This window comes from Leptosomus discolor, chromosome 7 (genome assembly GCF_034619465.1).
Source record: "Leptosomus discolor isolate bLepDis1 chromosome 7, bLepDis1.hap2, whole genome shotgun sequence".
In the NCBI taxonomy this organism is placed as follows: domain Eukaryota; kingdom Metazoa; phylum Chordata; class Aves; order Leptosomiformes; family Leptosomidae; genus Leptosomus; species Leptosomus discolor.
In genome coordinates this window covers 8,547,055-8,574,397 of record NC_141397.1, presented here as the reverse complement: position 1 = coordinate 8,574,397, position 27,343 = coordinate 8,547,055, and the positions used below count along the sequence as shown (strand labels likewise).

At 41.6% G+C, this 27,343-nt stretch overlaps 1 protein-coding gene across 1 annotated transcript in view; it reads left to right on the top strand.

Annotated features, from left to right (window-relative positions):
* The window catches only part of RAPGEF5 (Rap guanine nucleotide exchange factor 5), a 157,686-nt gene that overhangs the window by 60,575 nt on the left and 69,768 nt on the right, over positions 1 to 27,343 (top strand). The window contains exons 8-9 of the mRNA XM_086468129.1: positions 1,970 to 2,046; positions 7,654 to 7,779. Coding sequence (XP_086324255.1) covers positions 1,970 to 2,046; positions 7,654 to 7,779 — 203 coding nt within the window. The remainder of the gene's footprint in view (positions 1 to 1,969; positions 2,047 to 7,653; positions 7,780 to 27,343) is intronic.

The following is a 27,343-nucleotide window of genomic DNA, read 5'->3' as shown; positions in this document are numbered from 1 at the left end:
TTACTTTGCCAACCTGGGGCAGAGGTATGCCACAATATCCCAAGCCTGTTTTGGTTTTGCCTAGCTTTAAATGCTGCTGGGATATAACCCCCATTATACATGCTTTCTGTTGTAGCTGTAGATTAACCCCGTGTTTTCAGCATTCACCTTGAATTTCAGAGGTTGGCTGGTACAGTGATGCCAGCAAACCCACTAGTAAAGATTTATACCAGACCTCTGTTTTTCTTTGATAATGGATTAAAAAAAATCCCTGGATGGAATAAACTGTATTGATTTTTTTTTTTTTCCCCTTTTATAATTACATTTTTATTACCTTCTTTTTTTTTTTGATAGCATAACCATGGGGGAAGAAAGAAGAATTATATCCTATACGGCATAGCAGTATCAGCAGAAATCCTGCAGTAAAAAGAAAATATATCCATATGGTTTATTTTAGACATCAAGAACAGTTTAAAGTTACTTTTCTTTTAAGTTGGTGGGTGCTGCCTAAAGGTTAGGCTGCTTTTTGTCTGCAGCAGACCCAGAGCATCCATGCAGACGCACCAAGCCAGACCTCATGGTTCACGTTACAAGTATTAGCTCAGCCATGGTAACCTGGTTGTATGTCTAAAGATTCAGACTGAGGGTTGAGGAGGGCCTAGGTGGGGGTGGCTGATGAAGGTAGTACTGCTACCTCTACAGCTGATCTGTTTGTCAATCAAATGCTGGGCTACCTCAGCTCACAGACGTAGTTCTAAGGCAAAACAGGACTGGTGATAACTTGTCTTAAAGCGCAGGGCTGTGGGCTATGGCAGTTCAGGTGCAGCCTGCCGACCAGCTCAGGTACCCAGGGGTGAAGGAGAGGGGAGGTGGACAGGAGGAAGCAGACAAGCTGAATGCTACCCATCCATCGAAGCCTGGCCTTGTTCAGGAAATGGATTTGCCAGCTCTACTACTTTGAGAAAGTTTTGTGGTCACAACTGCTATGGCTACACTGGCAAATCATTTGTTCTATACACAAGACTGATGATATTTCAGTATAGTGCTTTTAAGTAAATGAGTGTGGTGTAAGGTAAAGTCACTTTGCATGTGCTTGATCGGGTCTGACCCTCCTAACCTGCCACGTGTCACGTTTCTGAATGTCTGAGGGCTAAATGTCCCACTAAAGCACAGCGGGTGGGTGTGTTGACTGGAAGGGTATCTTGGGCTATAGATAGCAAAACTACCTATAGACACGGCTGTTTGCAATACAGAAGTCTGATGTGTCCCTTCAGCAGTGGTCCTTGTTTCTATAGGTAGGTAAACTGATAACTCTGGTTTTGACCCTTCTGGAGATTACAAGTTTGATCTTTTTCTTTAAAGTCTGACAAAACTGGCTGGTGTTAAGCAATGTTAAATAAGTGAAGTTACTGGTTTCTCCTACTGTGCCAGCTGTGAATAACCTTCAGTAGATCATCTTCTGCTACCATTTACTTTCAGAGATGACTTTCATGGACAGTGGTGGTGTTTGTTAAGATTGAGATCACTTTGCTTACAAAGAATTTTCCAAGGCTGAGGTGAGGGATAAACCTGCTTATTTTGTTTAGTCTGAATTGACCTTCTGTAATATAATGAGAATAAAGTGCTGTCTGATTTTTTTTTTTTTAATTCTTTATGAGTCATCAGGTCTTGTTATAAAGTATGGAAAAGTTGAGCTTCCTTAAATGTCACAGTTTTATCAGGATTAACAGTAGCAGGAATATAACTATTTAGTACTGCACTTCACTGTCTGGGAAAAATAAGATATACCTTGTTTAGGATTTGTCCAGACCCAATAAGGTATACCTTACAGGATTTGTCCAAAAACACTCAAGGAGTTAACTAGGAAGCTAAACTTGGAACGAGGTTTCTTGAACGGTCATCCTGTTTGATCTAAACCTGGCAATGCTTGTTTGCTGCTTCTTGTGATTTGAAGCTGCCTGCTTCCAATATATTCTCTCTCTTATTTTAGCAATTCATCAAAATGAAGAAAACAGCAGTCAAGAAATAAAAGGACTAGAAGAGCTCAAGGATACCTCTGATGCTCAGGTAAATGTGTAAGAATAATGGTGTCTGGGGACTTTTTCAGATCTACAGCTTGAAGAATCTGCTTTCAATAGCTCTGAGAAATAGATTTTCCTCAATGTTCTGCATAGGGAGCCTGTAGGATGGAGAAAGTCTGCTGGATCTTGTCTTATATGACTATTTAGAATAAGATTGATGATTGCTCTGGGAATTAATCCCATGATGTTGCAATTGGACAGCATTCTTCAGCTATCTCTGCTCTTTTTAGATAATACACATAGCATATACCAGATGTGAAAATAAAATGAAATGTGTTTTAGGAGGCAGGGGCATGTGACATTTTGATTGAATTTTAATCACTGTAAGTAGATGTGCAATGAAATGAGGATACTTATTAGTCACTCGAGTGTAAGTAACAACCTTTTTCTTTCCTTCCCTAACCGCCCCATTTACAACCAAAGCATACTTCTAGATATTGCTCAGAAGAAACTTAACTGCCTTCTTGAGTATTTTATTGTGGCATTGCCTACCCTTTTTAATTCTGTGAATCTTTTCTGATTAATCTCCAGTTCATCCAATCATTCAGTTCATGCATTCAAACTGTGCAAGTGTAACTATATTGCTTGTTGTATTGGTACTGACTATTGCTTTTAATTTAAAATTTCTCCCAGTCTCGACTTATAATCTTATATTCCCCACCAGTTTGCCACCTTTTCTCCTTCCTACATATGCAACTTACGGTTCCTGTCTCTGATTTATCTCCTAACACTTTGCCCGCTAAAAAGCTGTGTGCGAGGAAGACAGGATTTGCAGAGATGTCTGTGAGGCAGCCTAGCTGAAGGGGGTACAAGCCACGTAGCTAGGTTAGCAGTACCTGTATCTTTCTAAAGGTAGGGGCTGTCTTGACCACAGGGAGCCCAGGAGGGGCTGCAGGCAGCTCCGGTAGCAGCCCTGGGCCACGGCAGATACCTGGGGAGTGCAGGCAGAAGAGTTGGGGACCATGTGGGTATGCCTACAGCATCAGTGTGTGTCTGCTTTTCTAGCATACTCCTCAGAGTCATGCTCTAGCAACATGGGCAGAAATGGCCTGCTCTTTTCTTAACTGCACACAATATCAAATCTATTAAAAAAACCCCACAAAAAGTGTAGTAGGAGTCCTAATGTGTGAAAATTTTGTTACCTGACTGATTCCTAATTCATATCAGTGTGGGGTTGAGGATCAGTCTTCTAGAACTCAGGCGTGCATTACAGAGCTATGGAGAAGGTCCAGGAGGAAATACTGAACTCACTGTGCAAAAAAATCTGTCTTTCTGTTGTCTTTTTTGGGTATCATATATGCTCAGTTCTACTTGATTGTTGTTGTTATTGTTATTATTTTTTTTAAATGTTCATATTTGTCAGAGTTGTAAAAAGAAAGACTATGACATGTTTGCTCAAAGCTCCTAAGTAGCCAGCTAATGTGATTACATGGGCAGATTATAAAAACCAGTAAGAATTTATTATTGGGATATTGATTCGCTCAGCTTTTATTTGGCTGGAAATCAGCTTCTAAAATTTGAAAGAACGTGAAACACATTTAAAATGAAACAATTATTAAGTGAGCAGTTAACGAAAGCGGTCAAGAGCGCAACTGGGAGGAGAGCAGGAGCGTTATCAAAGCAGCTGTTGCTCCAATTTGTTTGTCAATGCCATAAAAACACCACCCTGCCCACACCGAATACAGTTTAATTTAAGGGTGTGAATGATTTTTTTTCACTTTAGTGAGACCATGCATGTGACTGGAGCAAAGCAAATGATCTTTTGAGGCAGTGGCATATGGTTTTAAGTTTTCAGGTTGATCAAAGGTGAAGCCTGAAATTTATATTGTTTTCACCAGACGCAGAAGGAGACAGAGGTGCAGTGGAAAAAAACCAAACGGCCACAAACCTCTTCTGTTAGCAGAGCTGAAGGGTGTGGTGCCTGCTCTAAACACCGCTCTGCAGGATGTAGGCTTGACTTATGTTGGAGTTAGTTGACAAAACTGGTAGAAGTGTGGAAAAAAATCAGTACAGGGATTTTAAAAAGCAAGAATGCTGTAAACGATGTAAATAACGTAAATAAAAAACCTCCATCCATCTGCCTAGGGCTGTCTTAATTCACCTCCGTATCACTGCTAGCATATTCATTTATGGCCTTTGCAGAGGGAATATTTTCCAATGCATGTGCTGAAACAGAAAATGTGTTGTCAGCATCTTTGCTTTTCCAACCTCAGTAGTGACTAATTTACTTTCCTTCCCATTAAATGATTTTATTTCATTTCAAATATTGTATAAACACCTTTAATTATAGTAATTTTGTGCTGTGAATGGTCGTAAAGCCTTACTATAAAGCTCCTACATTCTTTTATCATTCATTAAATTAAAGCTAGTTTAAAATACGCAACTTGTGATTTTCTCCTTCACATAAGTCAGTACTTGTATCTGTTGTTGTACGTGAATTGGAGGACTGGGCACCAACATCTGGGCATGCGGGATTTTGGAGGGTGTGTGCCCGTACAAAATAAAAATTGAAATTGCACTTTATACGTAGGGTGGCTTGCCTTTACCCTTTCGTTTAACAAACAGCTTCAAAGGTATTGCTTGAAAATTAAATTTATATTGACAGGTGAAAATGATAATAACAGACTCTATCAACATCTTCCCAACCAGCTTTTAGAAGCTGTCATCAATTAATTAATCAGTTGACCTGGATGCTTTCTCATAAGTATTTAGCAAAAAGATTTATAGTGGAAAGTCAGCATAAATGAGGAAATCAGAATTAAAAGTGACGGATTCATATTTTTCTTCTTAATTACGAAAAAGCATGTTTAGCTTTTCATATTTCAAGTGTATTCTTTACTCCCAGAGCAAAGCATGTACAATTAACTTGATAATACCTTAGCCTTCCCAGAAATGTTTCCCAGTTGACCTTTTATCCTCTGGAAACCCAATAAAATAAATATATTTTTCATGTTCTCTGCAATTCTTTAAAGAATATTTGGGGGAGGAGGGGACATGTTAAAATGCAAGATTTCTTCTTTGCGGTTGTTTGAAACAGGACAATATGATCCTTTAATGAAATTGCTGATTTGAATACAGACCATATTTTGTCAGATGGGCTTGTATCTAGAGCTACTTCTTCCCTGGGGTGCTCATCCATGCAGAAAGCAATAACATGCTCTGTCTGCACACAGGCAGAGGGTGAGGGGTGAAAGAGAGAGACCCACATGTTCAAAAAGTTGTCTTTCTCCAGGATGTTTCTTCCACTTGAACATACTGAAGCCAACTGTTACCCCAAAACTGAAGTCCCCCTTCCTTATCTTAAGTGGTTTTAACCATTGCACTTTGCTTCGTACACTGAAGATCAATAAATATTTGTTCAGCAGGGTGAACACTGCATTTCTGTCAATGTCCATCTGGCATCTGGTGTACAGGGACTCGTAACCATGTATGCCACTCGTAGGTCGTGGTCTGACTTTTCTGGGTGCAACATGAAGGTGTGAAAAGTGCCTTCACAGTCCTAAGATCCCAGATTCAGAGAGACTGTAAATCTTCAGAGTCCTAAAGCCCTAATAGGCTTTGACAACAGTTTGAGTTGTCCTTAGCCTACAAGCCTGGGAGGATTACAGCACGCAGATGTTAGACTCTCTGCTAGAAGCATCCTGAAGCCATGAAATAAGCAGGTTTGGCTCTAGTTGATGTCCCCAAGCCATCAGAGTGTTGTGAGGTGCAGACCTCAGCCACGTTTGTGATGATTGCCTAGGTTCCCTGTGTAAATTACTGGAGAAAAATGGGAATCTTAGGCGACAACTCATCTGACCATTTTCAATTGTCTACTGTGGAGTAAAATATTTTCACTTCTTAAGTACCTGTTTTTCTCTATTGATTAAACAAGTCTGCACAACTAGTTCAGTATATTCTTCCAGATTTGATAAAATCAGTCTCACTCCTGATCTGCAGGTGATAACAGTGTGTCAGAACTGTTTTATAAATCTGTGTCCTTGATTTAGAAGATAAGGAGTTAACCTCACAGAAAATGTAAGGACCTTTGTGTTAGGCATTGCAATTCCTTATTTTCTCGGTGGATTTCTGACCTTCAAACCAGTCCGTAGGTTCCTTATGTGGGAAAGCTGGGTTCCTCAGGAGGCTAGGGACTAAGCATACGTAGGACATGCAAAGCGCAGGCTGTATCTTAAATTCTTTCCTTCTCAAGAGCACAAGTGCCTGATGCAGGCTTGTGAGGAAGTACCTTCATCCAGACTGGAGGAATGTAGGCATGTAAAAATTTCTTTCAAATAATTTAGTAAGGATGACTCTTTGGATTTGGTCGTCGGACCTATTTTTCTCCATAAGCATTAAAGCACTCAAAGTGGATTGGTTACTCTCCTCAGCTGAAGAAACCTGAACCACATTTCCCTCTGCCTTGGAAAAACCAACAGACTGTAGAATGGTTTGGGGGGGGACTCTCAAGTCTTCAGCTGTCACGGGCAGGAGTTTCTCAAGGTCAGGGCATCCCTGGCTTTTGATCTTCAAGTCATAAGATATTTTGTGAGTTTTGGAGTACATACTGATTCAGTAAAACTCAGGATGAATAGCAGAAAGAAAAAGGTGGAAGAAGTGGAGAAAAAGGTTTATTTGCAGATTGCCTTTAAAGTCATGTAGCAATATGGTAGCCATGTCACATGCCTGGCCCTCCCAAGGCATGTGCTGTGCCCATCAGGAAACATCAGGACTAATAAGAGCTATGTGTTATCATCTGGACTAATTAAAGCTATGAGGTATCATCAAGCCAGGTCTCAGTTAGGCAGATGCTATATCCATGACCAAATCATGGACAGCGATATTAGCCACTGACTTTGCAGGGAGCAATTTAGCCCTTATCAGCTAACTTTGTGATGGGTCTGGTATGCCTGTGAGCAGTCATGAATCCTTCTTTATATATACGGCATTTCTGTAAAACAATCAGTGCCGAATGTTTTGACAAAACACTGCTGGCATAGCTTGAGTAACTGGCAGAATATTAGCCAAAAATTAGTTCTGAGATAGTTTTTAAAGGAAGTCTCATTTTCTTCCCTAAACAAAATCAGGAGATATTGATTTGTTATTTACAGAATAAATAAATGTGGCGCAACTGGCTTTTAACTCTTGAGGTTTGCATATGTGAAAAATGGTTGGAGTGGGAGCAGAGAGAGTTGTAGCCTGTTATTTTTAGGAGTGCCTTGTGTTGCGCTTCATTCTTTTTCCAGGGCTGTTCCTGGCTAACTTTCCCATGAGTTTTTAACCTCTTGCTCTTGTTCTCTTATGTAACAGGAAACAGGCTGACAGGAACAAATAAAACACAGCGTATCTGATAGTTGCACTCAGAGCAGCGGTTGATTTAGTTAGCCCTGCCTTCGTTCCTCCAAAGTAGATACATTTGGAGATTCAGATGTGCCTCAGCTCCTCTCCAGTTGTTTCCCAGGAAGCAGCAACTTGTTTGTGTTCAGCAAGCGGCACCGAAGTACCGCAAATATGAGAAAACAGATGCATTTCTTTTAGGGTTGAAATTTCTGGCGGTGTCATGTCCTGGGATTGTGGATTTAAGTATCTGTTTGCTCTTTCTCCCACCCTTAAGGCAGGGGTTTTGTGCAAGCTTCAGGGAAGAGATGACATCGGACGGATTGAGCTGGTCCAGAAGCTGGCGAGAGAAAACTGCCAGTTTTTGCAGGCGGATAGAAAACCACCGGAGAAGGCAGAACAAGTAAGGCATTTCTTGTTTGGGGTTTTTGTTTCTTTCTGGTAGGGGAGGGAGATTTAGGTCACAAAACTGAAATAGCAAAGCTGATGGTCAGAATCCAGGGCACACATTAGTCATGGAGCTGTAGCTGCTCTCCTCTGGCATTTACATTTCTCTGAAGTGCGTTCAGTTCAATAATCGTCAGCACACTTAAATTATTATGCTGTCATTAACTGTCAGTTATTATTATTAATAGGAAATAGCAGATGATTTCAGGATGCTTTCTACCAAATTGTTGTTAGTGATTATGAAATATTTGCTTTCTAAGGGTGTATTTAAATAATATATAAGGTATATGAGTGCTTCAAGTACTTAAAGCTGTCTTAAAATTACTTTGCTGCTGGTATATTTGGATGCAAGTATTTGCCAGAGCTTTTCAGTGTGGATTAAAAAGAATGGTCTGGATAGGGAATTCAGCAGCTGCTTTAAAAAAATTGTGTTTTCAACCAAAAGTGGCACTGAAGAAAGCAGCATTCTGTCTAATGCTTCTGAAAGCACTTATTCAGATGTTAATAACTGGACTGAAAATGCACTAAAACTTGACTGCTCTGCTTATAGCACAATGTATCTTAATTTTGTTCTCCTGGTAAACATTTCTATTCTGATTGCATATTCATCTAAAGGTGCCCAGGATAATAACTGAAAGAAACAACAAAGATCCCACCTAGTCTTCATGTGCCTCGCTATAATTTACATGTAATTTATTCCATTTTCTGCTCACTGGACAGTAGAAAAAAGGCATGTGCTTTGGAAAAGAAATACTTTTCAGCTCATCTGCAAGCTCATTCGTACTGAAGTAGGGCGGCACAAAGGAAAAGTGAAAGATGAAATCTGATTTCAGAGCCTCATGCTGTTCTGTTCGGCAGTGTATAAGGTCTAGTCTAGCATAGTTAAATATGTAATTGATTCAGTAGGTGTGCATGAGGGAGGAGGGTAATTAGCCAGGCTCAAATCCCTGAGCTTGAATTGTTCCTCAGCAGATCTGCTAGCCGTGGACATCTGGCAGAATTTCCGTATATCTTTAAACCGTATCAGCAAAGCGCAATTAAAAGTTTAGGTGCTTAAGTAAAGAAGATTTTAAGCCAGGGAAGGTTTCTAATTGTGTTTCAGGATTTGGAAGCAAGATTACAGATGCTTTGGGCATAGGGGAGAGGGGGATGTTGGGACTCCAAAAATTCAGTGAATATTTTTGCTGCTTACTCTGGTCATTGCAAAGGGTGCTGTGGTGTCAGCTGCAGCTCTGTAGCTGCACAGATCACAGTACAGTCCCAAAAATGGAAAGGCAAGAAGTGCTCAGCTTTTCTTCTCCTTTGAAAAGTATGGTACTTCACAGTTGCTGCTACGTAGAAGATGAGTGACTTCAGTTTAGCAGGTGCTGCAGCAAGCGGCTCATACCCACAGTGAGTGGTGTAATGCAGCACTTTCCACTCTTGGGCAAGGACGTGCCTTTAGACCTAGGAGGTGACAGGAGAGAGAACTGTCACTTGAAAGGCTGCAGGAGCCCAGGTCATTCCTCATATGCCCTTTATTTCTGGGTGGGGAGTATCTTACAGCTAGTGCTGGCAATAACAAATGCTGGTGTGCTTCCCCAGCCCGTTGTGCACTTTGCTGGTGGTTGGAGGGTGGGGGGTGACGTGGCTTTTCCCTACGGTCTGCGCAGCCCATGCCCAGAGGTAAGAGAGACTTGCAGTCCTTGGTGCGGGCGTGTTTGCTTAAGCCCCCAACCAGCCCATTGATCTCGTTAGGAACAGTCACCAGGAAGGCATTATTGAACATGGGCAAGGTCTGTCGTAGGGTTCCCGGTTTAGCTGACTCAGGTAATTTACTTTCACTGGGAAAAACCCACGCTTTGGTGTGGTGGGTCACATACTTTCAGGAAGCTGTGAGCTTCCATCCCTTCCTCTCCCTCCCTTCCTCCCTTGTAGTCCGAGAGCTGCTCTGGCGCATGTGCAGGTGGCAGGATTTGGCTGGGTGGGCAGAGTTCGCTGCTCTGGGCAGCTGTTCCCTCTCTTCTCCAAGGAGAAAAGCAGCAGGCGGGCTTTCAGACCTTCCCATCTCATCCTGCTGCTCTAGAAGTGATGGCAGATTCATTGGCATCGGCTTACTGCCCAGTCCCTTGTGCTCACTGTAAATGTTAGAGGAACAACATGTTCAGGGTGTGGTGTCCTTACAAAATTATGTGTAGCATGCCCATGTTTTTATTTATTTATTTATTTTTAAAAGCATAGCTGACTCTTAGATTGCTTTCTTAGAAAGTGGCACTTGTTATAGGCAGTAAAATGGAGCGGCTCTACGTGTTCTCCACAGGGCCCTCATTTCTCAGCAAGTATCCCTGCGCTAAAGCTTTCACCAGCTTTCCCTCCTGGGGAGCTCAAACTGTGCTTTCACGGGTGATCTGCCATCCTCAGAGGGATGCTATGGCGTTCGGTCTGTAAATGGGATGCCTGAACACTGTGCCAGGCTCCTCTCTTTGCATTTGGAGAGGTGGCTAGCCGAGCTGGCCTCCTGGTAGCCCATCTCAAAGCAGAAATGCTACTGGTTTGTAGGGCTGTGTTTGAGTCAGCCCCGTGTGGCATCGCTGCTTGAGGCTGGGGGCTTTGTAACCCACCTGGAAGTAAAGCTGCTCTTTTCAAGGTGGCCAAGGGGGAATTTTTGCCCAAAGCAGAGTTCTGGTTTGTAAAAAAAACCACCCCAACTTGAATGCAGGGTTAAAAATGTGCAGATGTGTAATTACTCTCTAAGTGTACTGAGTCCCGTGCATGTAATGGGAAACGGAGTTGGGGCTCCTCTGGTGCTACCCACTGCGTTTCTAAAGCAGGTCTCTTCAGATTAGTACAACCTCACATGGTTTTCCGGCATTAACAGCAAACACAAATGTAGTATGTGTGGACTTTGCTGATTCTTATACTTTCCTTTGAAGAAGGAAAAGCTGACAGACTAATTGAAGAATTTGGTACCAAATGACCCCAATACCTTTTTTCCTGTACAGTGAATGAGGTGTGGAGCTGCCTGGAGAAATGACTGTCTTTGTAGCATTCTGAGTGTAATGGAGAGCTAGGCTGTGAGGAGGACTGGTGAGCCCTGCTGTCATTCAAATAACGAATGACCACCTTCATCTGAGTTCGAGGGCAGAACTTCGTGACTCACATAGGAAAGGTAGATGACATGTGGATGGACGAGAGTCTGGTTTTGCAGAGGTTTTTGGGCAGATAAAATACCCAATAGTATTCTTCAAGGTGTGGTGTTGGAGGCTGTGGTCCATGGCCCACGGTAGGCAGGTGAAGCATGGATTGATCTGGGTTGCTGGTTCAGAAAGAGATGAAATTTAATTATTTGTACTCAGAAAAAGCAGATGGTCTGGAAGAGGGAAAATATGTGACAGCTGGGTGGTTCACTGGAGGAAACAGCTTGATTTGGAGCTATGGTGGCAGTGAGAAGGGATTCCTTCAGTTTGGATGTGTTCTGGACAGTGTAAATCAGGGTATATATGTGAGGATTTTGTACGTGCATACAGTTTTACTTTAAGCATCCAAGTCAGAGAGTCCATACTGCTTTTGTTTCAGGTTTCTGTATGCGATCATCTCTTTCCAGATTTATGGCTGGATAAAAAAAGTGTTCTGAAAAAGTCCTATAATTTAAAAAGTTTTGTGCACAAGCTCTATTATATGTGAACTGCTTATTTGTTTCTACCAGGTTAGACTGGTACTGGAGATTGTTCTGTAGCACACAGTGCCAGGTTCCTCTCTGGTCAATATAATGTTTGCAAAGTGTTCTAACTGTAATGGTGCTCACAGACTTGTAGAGGAAACCAAAAACTAAATTATAGTGATTTTTTTCCCCGTTACCGCTTGCTAATGTGTTAGAATAATATAATTCTTAATTAAGGCAAGGCATTGAACCTACCATATGTGTTAGGTTTCCTAAAACTTCAGTTTTACTAACGAATAGAAAGTAAATAGTAGTAAAAAAGATTCTAAATAGGCAGATAAGCCTCTTCTCTGTGCTGTTGCATTCCTACAGTGAGATTCAATGCATTGATAAAGAAATAAAATAAAATGCACAGAAATTATTTTAATATCAAATGCGGGCTACAGTAAAAATAACTACGCAAGCTTGAAGGTCTAATTTTGTCATTACATGCAAATACACTCATAAGTCTAGGGAAAAGTAAAACTGGACATTTGGATTTTTGTTATTTAATATTTCATTCCCTTAAAACAATTGTTTTCATAGAAAATAGATGAAAATCTGTATTGAAATGTTCAGCTATAGAAAGAGCCTGTTTTTTTGAGAAGTTTGCTTACCGTTAGCATTAGTTATAATACAAAAAGCAAGCTCTGTATGTAAAGCCATTTGAAGTAATATGCCATAGCTTTTTCTGCTCAAGCATACATTTGAGATGCATTTGAGGCATAGTTGCACTAAACCATACTTTTTTTGAACTCCTTTTAAGCAACTACATGCTCAATTAAATCATGCCTTTGTAATAGACGTGATACTGTTTGTACAGTATTTCCAGTTATTATTTCAATGAAGTGTTGCATTAAGAAAAATCATGTCTGTTTATAGTGTCATTGTCTTAGCAAAATCATAAAAGTGCTTTTCACATCAGCAACATGGGGAAAATATTCTTCAGATTATAGTACCGTTTTCATAGTCAGGTCAACTGAATAAGCTTTCTACAAATTGACAGTGATGTTCAAAGGAAATTTAAGATTCTCAGATGTGTTCATTAGAGAACTAAAGAATATGAATTCCTTTATTCAACTCTATAAATTATATTCTAGGCTGGGGCTTTTCCAATACTTCCATGCATGAACGGGGAGAAGAATGTTTCCTAAATCCACCTTCTAACCCCTTTACAGATTAATGTATCTGTTAATTAGAGTTACATTTTGTTTAAAAGTGTGTAACTACACACAGCTTGAATGTGTGGAGAACTTAGCCAGTTCAAGATGAAAGTTACATCGGGTTGGAGGGGGCAGGTATGTTTCCAGAAGGACAACAGATACTGAAGAACAGTTTTGTTAATTTACTGAGTACAAACTTTTGTAATCAGGAGTCTCATTAAGACCACAGATGATTTGCTCACTGAAGCAGGTTAGTGGTTGGGCTGAAGCTGTTAAAAGCCTTACAAAAGAAGATTAACGATTTAGAGCCTCGGCTTGTATAGATTACTCACAACCGAGGAATTTCTTGAGGAAATTCCAGCCATGACACATCAAGGTTATTTTAGGGTGCACCTACCTGTCCAGCTGGACGCCTGCAAGGAGACAAGAATGAACGTCAGGACGTGTCCAGAGCTGCAGTTTTTGTTAGCTTGACAAAGCCGTGGCATTGCTCTGATGTACTGTTGAGTTGTGGTCAGTAATCAGGGCTTCGGTGGAAAATGTTTAAAACAATGACGTCAGGTGACATCTGCATGCAGTCAGTGACTGAAGTCTGTGCTTTACCTTTAAAAGAAGTCCCTACTTTTGTTGTATCTCCTCTGTCAGATCTATTGGGTAGCTTGAGTGCAGATTTACCGCTTTTGGAGGCTATTTTGCATCTCTTGCAGAACTGTGGATGAAATGGATATGACAGCTATAGCGTAGTGAAAGTTTTTGCAGAAATTTTCCTGGCTCGAATAGCCATGGGATGGTATAGATGTCTGAAGTCATTGAAACAGAACAGATTTTGCACATCAGCACAGGAATTTGCTGTTTCCCTTCCTACCTCTTAGATACACCAGGGTTAGCAGAACCAGTATAGATGATAGTTTGCATTTTTGACTTAGTCTTCAACTACAAGCCAAGAAAAAAGGTCTATCAGTGAGGTTGTCAGTTTATAGCTCGGTGTTGAGCAAGAGTAAGTAATTAAGAGGTAGGCACATGCTTGCTGTGGAGGTAATGTGAAGTTCAAGTCTCTGGTCTGAATCAGGAGGAACAGGGACTTGAATCTAGTTCTGTCATGTTCTGGAGAGAGTGTCCGGTTCCAGAGGGTCACTCTTTCATCTGCTGGAATGAATACATAGCCCCGGGTGATCACCTGTTCTTCATAAGCCAACCTTTTTATCTTCTGAGAAGAAAAGACTCTGCAGGTCCTAGGATTTTTTTCAGTGCGGAACAGGCACTGGCATCTTTTTGAAATTGAAAGAGTTTGCCAGAGATACGGCTCCTCCTGCTCAGATGTAGGACTGGGATCGTTTGGCTCCTAGGAAAAGCTTTCTTTCAGTCTCTTGCAACACTTTTGTAAAAAGAATAAGAAAAATATTTTTATTTACTATATATTTTTAAGAGGACTTACGATTCCTTTTGCTGAGTCTATTTAATGTGGACAGAGTTTTGGAGGAGAATGCCCTCTTGCCAGGAGTGCAAAATAGCGGTGGAGATGATTTGGTCCTTCTTCCTGTGAAAATAAAGCACTTGAGAGGAGTCATGCTTGTGCTCACATGATGTTGTGAACACGTCAAGTGGGAAGCTCGCTCTTTTCCTTTGAGTCAAGTTATATATTCCTATAATACCTTCTTTCCTCCAGATGCTTGGCCTAGTGTTTGAAAGAAAAGAAAGCCTAATTTGCTCCTCTTTGATTTTTATTCTGTAACGTTAAACTACTTTGTATAGAAGGAAATTCCACGCACACATTTTGCATGCTGGGCTTTCTTTGGTGTGGGACAGTGACTCATTCTTGTATGGGACAATACCTTAGCTACTGGGCTGAAAGGGGTAAAAAGGGCATACGGTACTTAGCTGGCTAAAACCTGGGAGACAGAACATTGAATCTTTATTTTTCACTCCATCAGTTATCTAATATGTAACCTTCTTCAAATCATGCCACCTCTCTGCACCTTTGTTTACCCAGATATTAAATGGGGTCTTAAACGTGTAGGACCTTGAAAGGGTGCTATAAAACCTGCAGTGGTTAATGAATGTTGATGAATTGCTTTGAGATCCTTGAGAGGGGGTTTGGGGATCCCAGCAAGCTGGAATTGGGTTGGACTTTGAACTGCTGAGGGCCAGGGGGATATTTTTTAAAAACCTGAGCATAGCTGAGGCAAGGCCAAGCAGTTGCAGTCACTTCGCAGTCTCTGGATCCTCAGGCATTGCTTCTGTGGCTGTGCTGTCAGCAGCATCCCTGCCCCGACTGCTTGTCCCCAAGGCTTCATGAAGGCTTACGTGCCCGGAGAAGGGGGTGAATGACAGGTGGGGGTCAGTATCCAGGAGCAGGGAGAGGACAGGAGTGCTGTTTTTCACGGGCAGTGGGCCTACACAGTTCCTGGTAGCACCAACACTGAAAACATGGTTCTGCCTTCTGCTGTTCATCAACATGAAAAAGCAGAGAAACTCTGTGAAAGCTGTCACCTGCAGGTTGTCACTGTCCTCTGCTTCTGCATTCATCTCCAGATTCTGAACCGCTTACCTGCTTATGTTTCTAGACTGTTCAAAAGCTTACATAAAATTAATCTATAATTTTCTCCCTTTAGAGAAGTAGAAATTACCAGTTTATGATTTCAAAGCATCTGCTCTAATGTTTTCCAGTTTTAAATTTACTGTTCTGTCCCTCTTTGTGTGATCGATACATTTGATGATGTTCTGAATGTTCTTTTCTCCATTTTTCTGATTTATGACATCGATAAACTCCCAGTTATGCTGATAATACAGTAGATGTATCCTGCTATCTACTTCTGTACAGTTCCTTCTACACTTGTCCTGGGAACTCCAAATAACAAAAGTGCCTGGATCTCTCTGTCAAATTAGGGAATTTGTTATTTAAATACAGAAAGATTAAAAAGAAAAGTCGATAAAGCTTTGAATATGTACCATGCAAACTTAAGTCAGAAATTCCAAGCAGTTTCTGAAATTCAGGAGAAGTAATTTTGTCCTTCACCTTTCAGTGGTGCAGATCTTTTAAGTTATTCATTGTTTTACTTGACCTTTCTCTTGGAATTGAAATGAATCAAGGATATGTGCCTTTGGCTCATAGTGTGGACCTGGCTGAGAAGAAACAGCCAAGATAACTGGAAAACTTTGTTGATAAGCCAGAAGCTGATGGCTGTCCACCACATCATCCTCTTTGGAAGTTGTCTGAGATTTGGTAGCCTGCTCAGAGATCAGAGTCATGCAAAAAGGATTCAGTGCTTCAGGTCTCCTTTTTTTTTTTTCCTCTTTTTTTTTCCCTCCTATCCTCCCAAATAAGCTCAGGAAGAATCTTCAGTTTCATTGAAGTGGAGATTTGGGCCAGTAATGCAGAAGATAGGTGGCTAGTGTCATTAACAGGGGAACATATTTCTACATGTTAAGGTTTGTTCCTGTTTGGAGTACAAACCGTACCAGAGCAAATTCTGTTGTAAGATCTGCAGCCTGTGCTACGGTCAGGGTGGTTCCAGTGGCAGGATGCTCTGGAGTCAGCGAAGCCTCCTTTGATTCCAGGCGCTGCTGGGCTGGCACCACAACCCTCCCCAACTGCCAGAGCCGCCTGGCTTTCTGCAGAGGTCTGACAGCCTGTGTCAGGACCTCACTGGAATAAATGCTACCAGCAGTTGTTGGCATTTGTTCCTGCAGGCAGGCTCTGGAGCCCGCCTGGAGCATGCTAGTGTGAAGACTCAGCCTTTCCCTTGGGTTCCGCTCCCTCCCCTCTACCAGGGTCAGGCTATCTGCGTTGAGGGCCTTTTGAAAAAGGGGCAGCTGTAAAGCCTCTATCTCTGCCTCCGTTGCTGAGGCCTCCTCCACAGCAAGAAAGTAAGGACAGCTTGACCTTGTATTTTTTATTTTCTTTTTTCCCCCCAGGATTTATTTATTTTAATCATGAGACATCCCTAAAATCTCCAAACCTTGTCCTTTTGCTATGGCCGTTCTGTCACTCACTGTGCCTGCATTGTAAAGCTTAATTCAGCTCCTGCTGATGCTAATAGGTATTTTTTGGTGAGAGCAGGGTATAGCCCATAGGGTCTAATGCTTTTGTCGTGCTGTAACCTTGGAAGGTGGTGGCTTTTTGCTTGACACACAGCCACCTGTGGAGAATGCTGATTTGGTAGCAGTTAATACACCAACTTGCATTCATTTTTCTTGGTTGTATGTGGCAGCTCAAAGAGCAAAGGAATGAAAACCCAGGTGATTAGTGGTATTCTTGCTGACTGACTTCCTCTAAATCAAAGCAGGTATTCCCCTCTTCTTCCTTGATTAGTGTTCCTACCGCTGTGTGCAGCACCTCCTATATTCTAATTCACAGCACATGAAAATGAAGTCTCAAGTGCATATGCATGGATTTCGTTATAACTACCCAGTGAAAAGTTTTAATTAGATGTTTCATGTGGAAACATTAAAAAGGGTTTGAAATTAGCAATGACCTTGTGGCCTTCCTCGAATATATTTTCTGATACCATGTGGCAGGCAGTTCCCAGCTTTTTTTGTCACTGTCTGGAGCGTGCACATCCGAGCATGCAAGGCTCTGACGTGTGGGAGCGGCAGCAGTTACTGGTTGCAGGAAAAAGTACTTTAGCCTCATTTGGTGACTGGGAAAATAATAGAATGACCTAACTCAGGAAGAGCATGAATAGCAGCTGGTATTTCCTTTAACAGCTTGCAGAAGATGAAACCTTAGATGGATTTCCAAGCTCTGAACTCAGGTAAGCCCTGAACAGGGGGTGATGCTGAACTACGCAGCCCTGTTTGATCAAGGGGAAGGCATACAGCTCCCACCCCTTTGTTGGCTGTGCTGTGCATCAGCTCTGTCCTTGCCAGCCTGGCTGACGCTGCTGTCTCACCTGGAGTGGCTGGACTGAGAGCACCACCCCTTAACTCGTCTCCATTTTCTCTGGGAGGTGCAGGGAGTAGACCTGTGCATGCTCTATCAGGAGCACCGTTTCTACTTAGCCCAGTGGTGGGAGAAACAAAGGAGAACCCGCTCGTTTGGTTGAGTAGGAGACAAGCACAGAATGAGAATATGCATCAGCCTTTTTGGTTTGGTTGCAATACCACAGTGTCTCTTCCCCTTTTAGAAGCACTAATATTTATCAGATGAATACAGTATCAGATTAGGCCTTTTTGCCAAATACTCTCAGTATTGCAAGTAGGGGATTATTCACCACAGAAACCTTTAAAACATATATGTGGATACAACTACAGCAGTTAATTGATTTAGTGTTTGCAAAATATGCTGTTTAGCCATGTTTAGAAGGTTAATAGAGAGAATTGATGTGGTAAGGGTCAGGGGAGAAGACACTAATCAGAGCTGGCTGGGGGGAAGAGGCCAGAATTTCAGTTCTCACATGCAAAGCCTGGTTGTTCAGGTTTCAAGCTACAAACCAGACACATTCAGGTCTGGATTTCCTTGCGTGGATGGTACATGGCTGGAAAGTGTACCAGCAGTCTGGCTTTGTCTCCTCATATGTGAAACCTGGATCTTACTGGTGAAATCAACACATTGATTCAGTCTGTCTAAATAATCTGTCAGTCTGTACACACTACCTATAGCGAACTAATCATTGGGCTATAATGATTTCTTTTTTGTTTCCTAGATTTGATGAACTTGTGTAAAAGAAGCATGTGGCTTCTAAACAAAACTCCCTTTGCAGTAAGTTCTTTACTCATATTCCCTGCAGAGGCAGAAGTAAACTAAGCTTGGGTAGAGGATTGTCCTACCTGCTTTATCATTGTCATCACAAGACTTTTCAGAGGAGTTTGAGCAGTGCCCAGTGCCCCACTGGGAAGCCATCAAATGCTGCACATCACAGGTGATGGCATCCTGCATCTGAAGCCTTTCTCAGGATTTCACCAAGGATATGGCAGAATCTTCCTCCACCAAGGAACCTGGGGTGCTTGTCATCCCTCCGTTCTTCTGTAGAGATACGTGCCTATGTGTGCACGTGCTCTATGTATTTATTCATTAAACAGATTGCAAACCTTGCTAAAAGCAAAGCTCATCGCTTACAAGGACTACTTATGGAACCTTTTTTTCACATTGTAGAACTAACTAGACATTTACATGCAGTCTCAGCTGGTAACATAAAGAAGCTGCTTTCTCCTGGTGACCCATCTGTTCTGTCTCCTCCTCCTCTCTTCAGATTGCATCCTCCTCCTCTCTTCAGATTGCATCAGGTTTTCATCTAGCAGTTTCTGAAAAGTTTCAGGCTCCTTTTCAGTTCTTCAGATCAAAACCTGAATCTCAGGCATCGCATCTGAGACCCGTACAAACTTCTGTGCCCCTACCTTGGGGATGTCAGGGCTGTGAATGTCACCTTTCCTCTGCTCTCCATCCAGTGCCTGCTGAAGGAAACAGTGATAGATGCAGGCTGTCTCTTCACTGGCTTATGTTGCAGATAGCTCTTTGTAGGTACACATTACCGTAGCTGCTTCCCTGAAGAGGAAGGGTGGGTGATGGAGTCGGGGTGTCAGACGGGGACTTGGGAGCTCCCCGCCCTGTGCAGGCTTCCTCTGAGACCTTGGGCTCATGACCGAATGTCTCTGTGTCTCAGATCCTCGTTTGTACATGGAAGTGCCGCTTCCCTGCCTTCAGGAGCATTGTAGATACAGGCTCTCTGGATGCTCCCCGCACTCGTGTGGTGTTTGCGCAGTCAGGGTGCACTGCTGGCCAAGGGATGTGTAGATAGGTTGAAGCTGCTTCCCTTTTAAAGCCTGCACAGATTGCTTCAGGTGACAGATTTTTAATGTGAGACCCCCAAATCAGGTACTTTCTTAAAGGTGGCCCTTATTTTTTTTTTTTTCCAGAGAAGCAGCTATAGCCTTCACTTCTTGAGACTCCTAAAAATCTGCCTTTCTGATTTAGTTGCAGACATTTCCGTGTAGGAACCTACGCAGGAACTGAAGGAACATGCTCCAATTTTACAACCGAGCTGTGGGTATCTGTGCTAATTTGTGTGGGATCCGCAGCCATCCGTAGAACAGAGTTGCTCTGTTCTTGCACTGGGGGGCCGTATGCTCCCTGTAGTTCAGCTGTTCTCACTCTCCTACCCTCAGCTGTTACACAGACACACACATGCACACGTACGGATATGACTATTTCTTCCCTGGTGCAAAACTTGGGTTTGTACTATGCAGGGAAAGAGACTACAATTCCACGACAACATTTTCCTTTTCAGCTGCTGTAGCAGTGCACTTAAACTCTTGTCTAATATTTACTGGTTAATCAATTGACACATACTGTTTTCATTGCAGTGAGATGTAAATAGTAAATATTAGTATTAGACAAAAGCTGTCCAGTAAATCATGCATATACCTGTTGTTTTAAAGTGCTATTAATTTTTAATTTGTGTGATGTTCCATATGTATTAAGGATCCCCTGAGAATAGAAACAGTAAAAAAACTAGCAAGTTGCTCATTTAATTATGGTAGAAATTCATGTCTTACCTGCTGTAAGAAGAAATAAAGGTTTAGCGTTCCAGCAGAAATATCAACAAGCTGTAAAAGTTGCTTGACCATTGTAATGTGAAAATTAACTATAATCTCACAGGCATTCGCGATTTTCCTTGTAATTCATTAACGCTGAGGTTTCCGTATTCCAGTGCTCTCGTGCATGGAAAAGATCTGCATCAAATCCGCATCAAATGCCCAGCCTGCTTGAAAAAAATCCTATTGATTAAGATCTAGTAATACTTCCCATTCTGGGGATTCTTCATTTGGGCAGTTTTGCTAATGCAGCACAACGTGTAACATCAGTATACCCGTATGACTTTTGCTTTTATAACAAATGATTTGTTCCAGTCCTTTTAATTTTTTTTCCTTCTGATTTGCCATGCACGAGTTAAGTGCTTCTACAGCAAAACTCCTTTGCTTTCATACCTTAGACAATATATTTAATGAACTTTATCTGTATGGCATTGTTTAAGGGCACGCAGCTAGGAGCTAGCTCTAAATAAAGTAAGGCTTTTACGAAAATGAAAGCCCTGAAGAGTTGCTTCATCATGGGAAATCACTGCCAAAAGTTGTGTGAGCTCTTGCTTTCCTGGCACACACAATGTAGAGAAATGTTTTAATTTGTAGCATCTTGACATTCACCTTTTTGACTTCTATTGCTTTACCACTTTTTATTAGATGAATATTTTCCATTAAAATTGTTATGAATTTGCTTATATTGAAATAACAATTGAGATAATGTAGGGATGTAGATAATTAGAGGCTTAGATCATGCTGCACAGAAACATCTTAATCAGATTGAATAAAAAAATGCATTTTATTTTTAGCATAGTCTAATTTTTAATAAGCTAAAGCTTAAAATCTGATGAATTGGCAATGATTTTGTGATTTGATATTCAGAAAGCATGCATCCTGAATACCAAATGAACGAAAGTTACTGTGGACTATCATTGCTGCGTTCTTTATTTTGACCTTGAAAACCGGGTTAGTTCGGTATTTTCCACATTGCTAACCTTGAAACACAGTAATGGGAAAAAAAGCAGTACTAAAGGTTAGCAATGCTTTTATTTCAGTTATCATGGGGGAACAGTTTGAAGTTTATGGGGGTGGAGGGGAATTTTCTTCAAGATCTTCAGATAGCCTGAAAGTTCTGGTGATGACAGCACGTTAAGTATCATTATCCTAAATGTCCTTCTGTGCCAGTGAAGCCTCACATGGATGAAAGGAAAGGTGACTGGGGAACGGGTTTTAAGTAATGTCAGGGGGATGGGGGTGCCTGAGAAGCTGCTGGTCAAACCCTTTTGATGCTGTGCAAACATATCTTCCTGCATCGTGGATGTGTGCCCTCACAAAATATCCTTTGGCACATCCAGCAGGTCAGGTGCGTAGCTATGTGTAAAGGTTATACCTCTTACAGCAAATAGACGCTCGTGAGCCTAAGGTCTTGTCTCCCTCTTTGCGGGTTACTGACAGGCAGCCACTGCACCAGCACAGACTAGGGGCAGGTGAAGAAACACACCTTGCACAGGGAGAGTTTCCTCTGGAATAGATAGAGGTATAAGACAGGGACCACGGGTTTTTTTTTGTCTTTGCTGAGTGGGTAGTTACAGTGTTAACTGCATGTTCATTACTTACAATGGAAAAAAAAAAACCCTGAACGGAGATCTTGGGGAACATTTGATTGTGATCACTTGCATTTTAAGAGAGCAGAGGAAAACATAAGCAACTTCTGCTTAGGATCACCTGAAAATATAATTCATTTTATTAATAATCTAACAGAAACCTAATGTTCTAGATACTTAAGGTTTTAAAGGCTTTGTCTTTTTTATTTTTTCCTTCCCCCCCGGCAAATCATTGTGCTCTCTGTGTTTCTGATTGCAGTCTCCTAATCCTCCAATATCTGTGTTAAAATTCAAGGCATCCATAAGGCACGAGTCCTCCTGACCTAGTGCTGTAGTTATGATGATGCATAAAATAAATCATTGCAATTACTGAGGCAGTCTCAAGCACTTAGTAACTCAGGCGATTGCTTCTTGAAACATGACTGAACTGAAGAAAGGATCATTAGTTATTTCCCTGGAGTACTTGGATATTGTAACCCTCTCCACAGGGTTCTATTAGGGAGTTAAGACCTGGCCATTTGTTCACGCGTCTCATTTTATCTTTCCTTTACTCAAATGCTCTGTGACAGCTGACGAATACCAGAGCATGTCTCTTCTTCACCCATGGCATCTCCTTACCTGTCAAAGCTCAGGTTGAATAGCAAATGACCAACTGGGTGGGAAGGACTTACCCAGCAGTGACAAAGTAAACAGGATTAAGAAGTCATTACTGGAAGGACTTGTGAGAGAGAGTGACTTTCTGCGACATAGGACATAAAATTAATTTCCTGAGTAAGAAGGTTCATGAAGTTGGTTAGATGAGATCTCAAGCTTATACACAAAGAGTATAAACATGTGTAAAGCTATACAACTTGTATAAAGCTATGAAGGTAGGAAGGAATTGAAGCCATAAATGGGGGAAGGCAGGTCAGGATTGGAGACACGCAAGTTTTGGGTTTTCTTGGGTGACACCATTGGTGTTGGCAGGGTCTGGGTGGTCTGTGCTATGCTGTCTGATAGTGATGGGATGTGGTGAGAGGAAGAGAATGGGATCAGAAGATACGTGTCAGTGGACATTTGCATCCCCAAGTGGAGCCCTTGCTGGCCAAAGAAACCACTGTGCATACAGTGGGATATCAGAAGCTGGCAAGTGGCATCGTGGTGTTGCTCTCTATCGCTTCCTATAGGTTACATTGCTTCAGGTTGCTCAGGAGGTCAAGAAGGAGGAGGCATTTTGAAAGAGGAGAAAGGGAGTGATCCAAGGGAGATTACTTACTCAGGAATCTGGTAGTGATGCTGCTCCTCGTGGTGAATGAAAGGGATGGGGAAGGAAGCCTTGTGTGGGCACGGCAGTGGCTGAAGAAGCGCTAGAAGAGGCAGCAGGGAAGAACAGTCAAAGCCCACTGACTGATGGATAGTTGACGCTTTAGGGATGGGACTGGCAGTAGAGCAATATGGTTGAGGGGGTTGTTCTGGAGAGACTTGTCTTCATTAAGAGTGGGAAGGAGGGGAGGCCCTCTCAGGGAGAGCTGATATGTTAGCTGCTGCTGCTATCTGAGCCAGCGAGACATGCAGCAGCGTGGTTCAGGGCTGATTCAAGGGTAGATCAGATGTCCTTGTTTTGGGGGCAGCAACATCCATCAGAAGGGTGGGGCAGATGGCTGGAGGCAGTAACAGCTCCAGCTGCCCCAGTGCGATGTGCTGCTGCACGTCTGGCAGCTCTTTACACTGTCGGAAGATTTTTTTCCTAGTGCTGTTGTGAACGGTCTTCTGATGGCGAGGTACAAAGTGAGCTTGGGAGGTACGCTCTGTCATTTCTAAGGTTTCACAGTCTTGGTCGAGACAAATCCTAGCAAAACATTAAATGTTTCATCTTTTTTTTAGTATTTGTTCCTGTTCTAATGATAGATCTGGTTAAATTACCCTGTGCAAAAATAAGATGTTGGATTACTTCTATCAACTTCTTGTAGAAGAGAGTGAAATTGTGCATGTTCCTCCACAAAGGAACCATTCTGTGCGGAGGAGGACAGACAAGTGCACGGATGAGTGTTTACTCAAGATGCTTTGCATATCATTGCAGATACCATGTGATTTACTAGTTGCCATGGTAACGATGCATTTTTCATTCCATAACTTGAATAAATGTTGAGATTGCCCTTGGTGTAACTAACTTACTTCCCTCCTAAACTTGGGCATGATTGTGTTATCTAAAGAAAGCAGAGAGGAAACTCCCAACATTCATACCGACATAAATTTTTAGAGCATGTAGCTAGTTAAAAACCAGGTACATGATTCCATCTGGAACAAAATTAAAAGTAACTCAATATGTGATTATTTAAAATCATAAAATGGGAGAAACATAAAATGCTACTTCATAATCTGGTGACTGGCATTGTCTATTTTTCTGTAATTTTTATTGTTTGTGACACTTCAATACATGAAAATTTAATGAAATGTATCATTTTAGAGTATTATTCTTTACATTGGCATGCCAGAAAGCACTGTTCTTTTTTGCTTTGTTGTAATCTTGCAATAATAATATAAAATAAATTTATTTATTTCTACAACTTCCACTTCTGAATGAAGTATTGCTGATAACAGCTGGTAACTGTTAACCTACTCTTTCCCACCTCCCTTATTATTTTGTTTTTTAATTTTGCTAAATGTGGACAGCCAACCTCATACCAAATAAAGAAAAAAAAGAAAAAAAGGAGGCTTTAATTTGCTCCTGTGCATGTAACATTAGAAAAAAGCATCCTGTATAGAAGCAGCCTGATTTTTCTCATTTCTGTAGTAGACTATTCATTGACATCAGTGACCATTTTATCCTACATAATAAATGCAGAATCAAATCTCCTGCTATTAGGTGGAAGGAGTGAGCTTTATTTTTCCTTCAAACTCCTTTTTCCTTTCTTTTTGGCAGCCTTATTGCATCCTCTACGCCTTGCTGTCTACTTACGATATGCTATCAAGTCTGCAAGTGATTAGTGGCTTATCTATTTTTGAATGATTTAGATGCATGAATTAATTAGCAAGAAAAGAACCATTAGAAAGCATTAGTAAAAAGGCTGGTCATTTCAGGCTATTTTGGAAGGAGTTAAAACCATCATTGAAACCCAAGAAAATTATATTCATAGTGGTTCATGCTTTTCTCAAAAGAAATCACTGCATTATATCTAACTTAGTTGACAACCACCGCCAGAACACAGGCTATAAACTCTACTTTGTGATGTCTACTCTTGGTCTAGAAGTTAAATAAATTGGTTTTATTTTAAACATTAGCTTTGGAACTTTTTTTACTCCCTCACTTAGTGCTTTTTCACACTTGCTGTTAGAAGCCCATGTTAAATGTCAGTGCTTTTGAGAGAGTTTGGTTCTGGAGTTCCTGAGAATGAGCTCGAGCTTTATATAGTGTTCTCTGTTTTAGAGTTTATCTTAAGCGTTTTGCGAAGCCAGAACCAGTTCCTGGCCTTTGCTAAGTATTCTCTCATGAAAAATCAGCTGCGTCCTTCTGCGAGCGTAATGCTTCAAAAATAGATATATGCCTTACAGTGATAAATGTAGTGAGCAGCACCTGAGTTTAATACTCAAGTGTTAGTCTTCAAGTTTGGAATTGTGGCTTATAATGTGTATATATTTAATTATGGGGTTTTTTAAAATTAGAGTAATGGCATTGTCAGTATTGATAGGTGCTATGGACATAAGGCAAGAGACAAAGGTTTCTCTGGCAGACAGTAAGTGGCTAAGTCAGTATTTAAAAATAATATTTTACTTCACACCAAGTATGAATTGGAGTGAAAGGCAAAGAATGGGATCAGCAATCTTGTCTGTTTGACTTAGAAGTTGTATGTGTCCAGCACTGGTAATTAGAGCAATACAAAGCTGATAGTGTCATATATTTACTGCCATCTCTCTTCCATTCCTTCAGGAGACCTTATTTATCGCTATGGCCACTATAAAGGTTGTAAAGCCTTTGTACACGTGTCCTTACCGAGGTGAATATTAGTCTACATTAATAAATTAAATCCACTAATGTGGTGAGCAATCTTCTGCAGTTTTCATTCTTGTGCGAAAGCTGTATGGGGGCTGCTGTAGAAGCCAAGTTCCAGCCCTGTTGGATGTTAATCAAGTTGTTCTCTAGTTTCTTCATATCCCAGTAATTTCTTGAATTTCACCCTTCTGATGTTAAGATTATTCTCAAGTATAACTTCTGTATCTCTAGTCAGTCGTCTTCCGTACTTCTTTCCCTGAGGCATATGGCAATAGTAGCATGTGTTACCAGTCCTGGGGTATCTGGGTTAAGTCTGCAGTCCTCCTCGAATCCTCAGCCATCTCCCCCCTTCCTGGCCAAGACATAAATCCTGCAGGTTTTGTATCATTTCCCTCATGCTTGTCACTGCAGCTAAGGTTTGATCCACTGACATCACTGGAAGACACTCTGATAGCTGGGGGATTGAACTGTTGCTTCATCTACATGTGCAAGGGAGATGCCTCTGGTCCTTGGAATTTTGTCCTATAAGAAACTTTACATGCTTGGGGGGGAAAAAAGGTTTCCGTTCTGATTCTGGTGAAAATAATACAATTGCAAAACTCCCTTGGGACAGAAATACAGACTTAATTTTCCTGCCACTTACTCTGGAAACCTTGGGACCTGGTCCTCCAGGCTGTAGCTCCAGGCCCAATGAGCTCCTGGAGGGCAGGGGATGCAGAAGCCCTGCCAAGCTGGGGCTGGCAGTACGTGCAGGCGGTGGAGGGCGTTGTAGTGAATCCACGTTTTTTCAATAGAAAAAAAAAAAGTTGTATTGGAAAATTTCCAACCAGCTCCACGGCCCACCACGCTGATTGCAAGCCCACTGGAAGGGATGGCTGCCTCCTGCCCCTTTTGCTCTACAGTCATGTTAATTTGCACTGGTGTGGTGCAGGTTTTCGTACAAACACACATGTGCTAGGCCTGCAATTCTTCTATATCCCGGTATTCTTGAAGTAAGTGCTGCCCTGCCAGCTGTGAGAGAATGATAACAATATTAATACTGTCCTCACGTCTTTTGTCTCTCTCTCCCTACTCCCTCCTCCTTTCTTTTTCCCCTCTGCTTTAGTACAGTTACAGAGAGAAGGTCTCCTAGGTTGTCCTTGCCAAGGTGGTGGCTCTCTGTCAGGCTGTCAAACTTATCTACTAATAGCTATGAAGAGCATGTGCTCCAAGAAAGGGAAACCTGAAATGCATAGCCTTCAGTTGTCTTAAAAAGACATTTTTCATGATCCGACAGAGAGTTGTGAAGTGTTAAGGTTATGATATCATTACTTCAGTGGCTGTGACACCAGTAATGGGTTTTTTCATGTTATTTTAGAAAGTGTGCCCTTTTCCCTGTGTTAGATGTATTGCTTCCTTTCGTTAAAGCCCAATCCGTGAAAGTGCTTCACCTTAAATGATGATACTTGAAGGTAACTGGGGGCCAGTCAGGTATATGGACAATTTGGTCTCGATTTAGGGCATTTCTTGTGACTCACCTGCTATAAAATGCTGTGTGAAGCTCCTCTTCTTCTGCGCCTTTTGTCTTTCTTGAACTACATGGATTT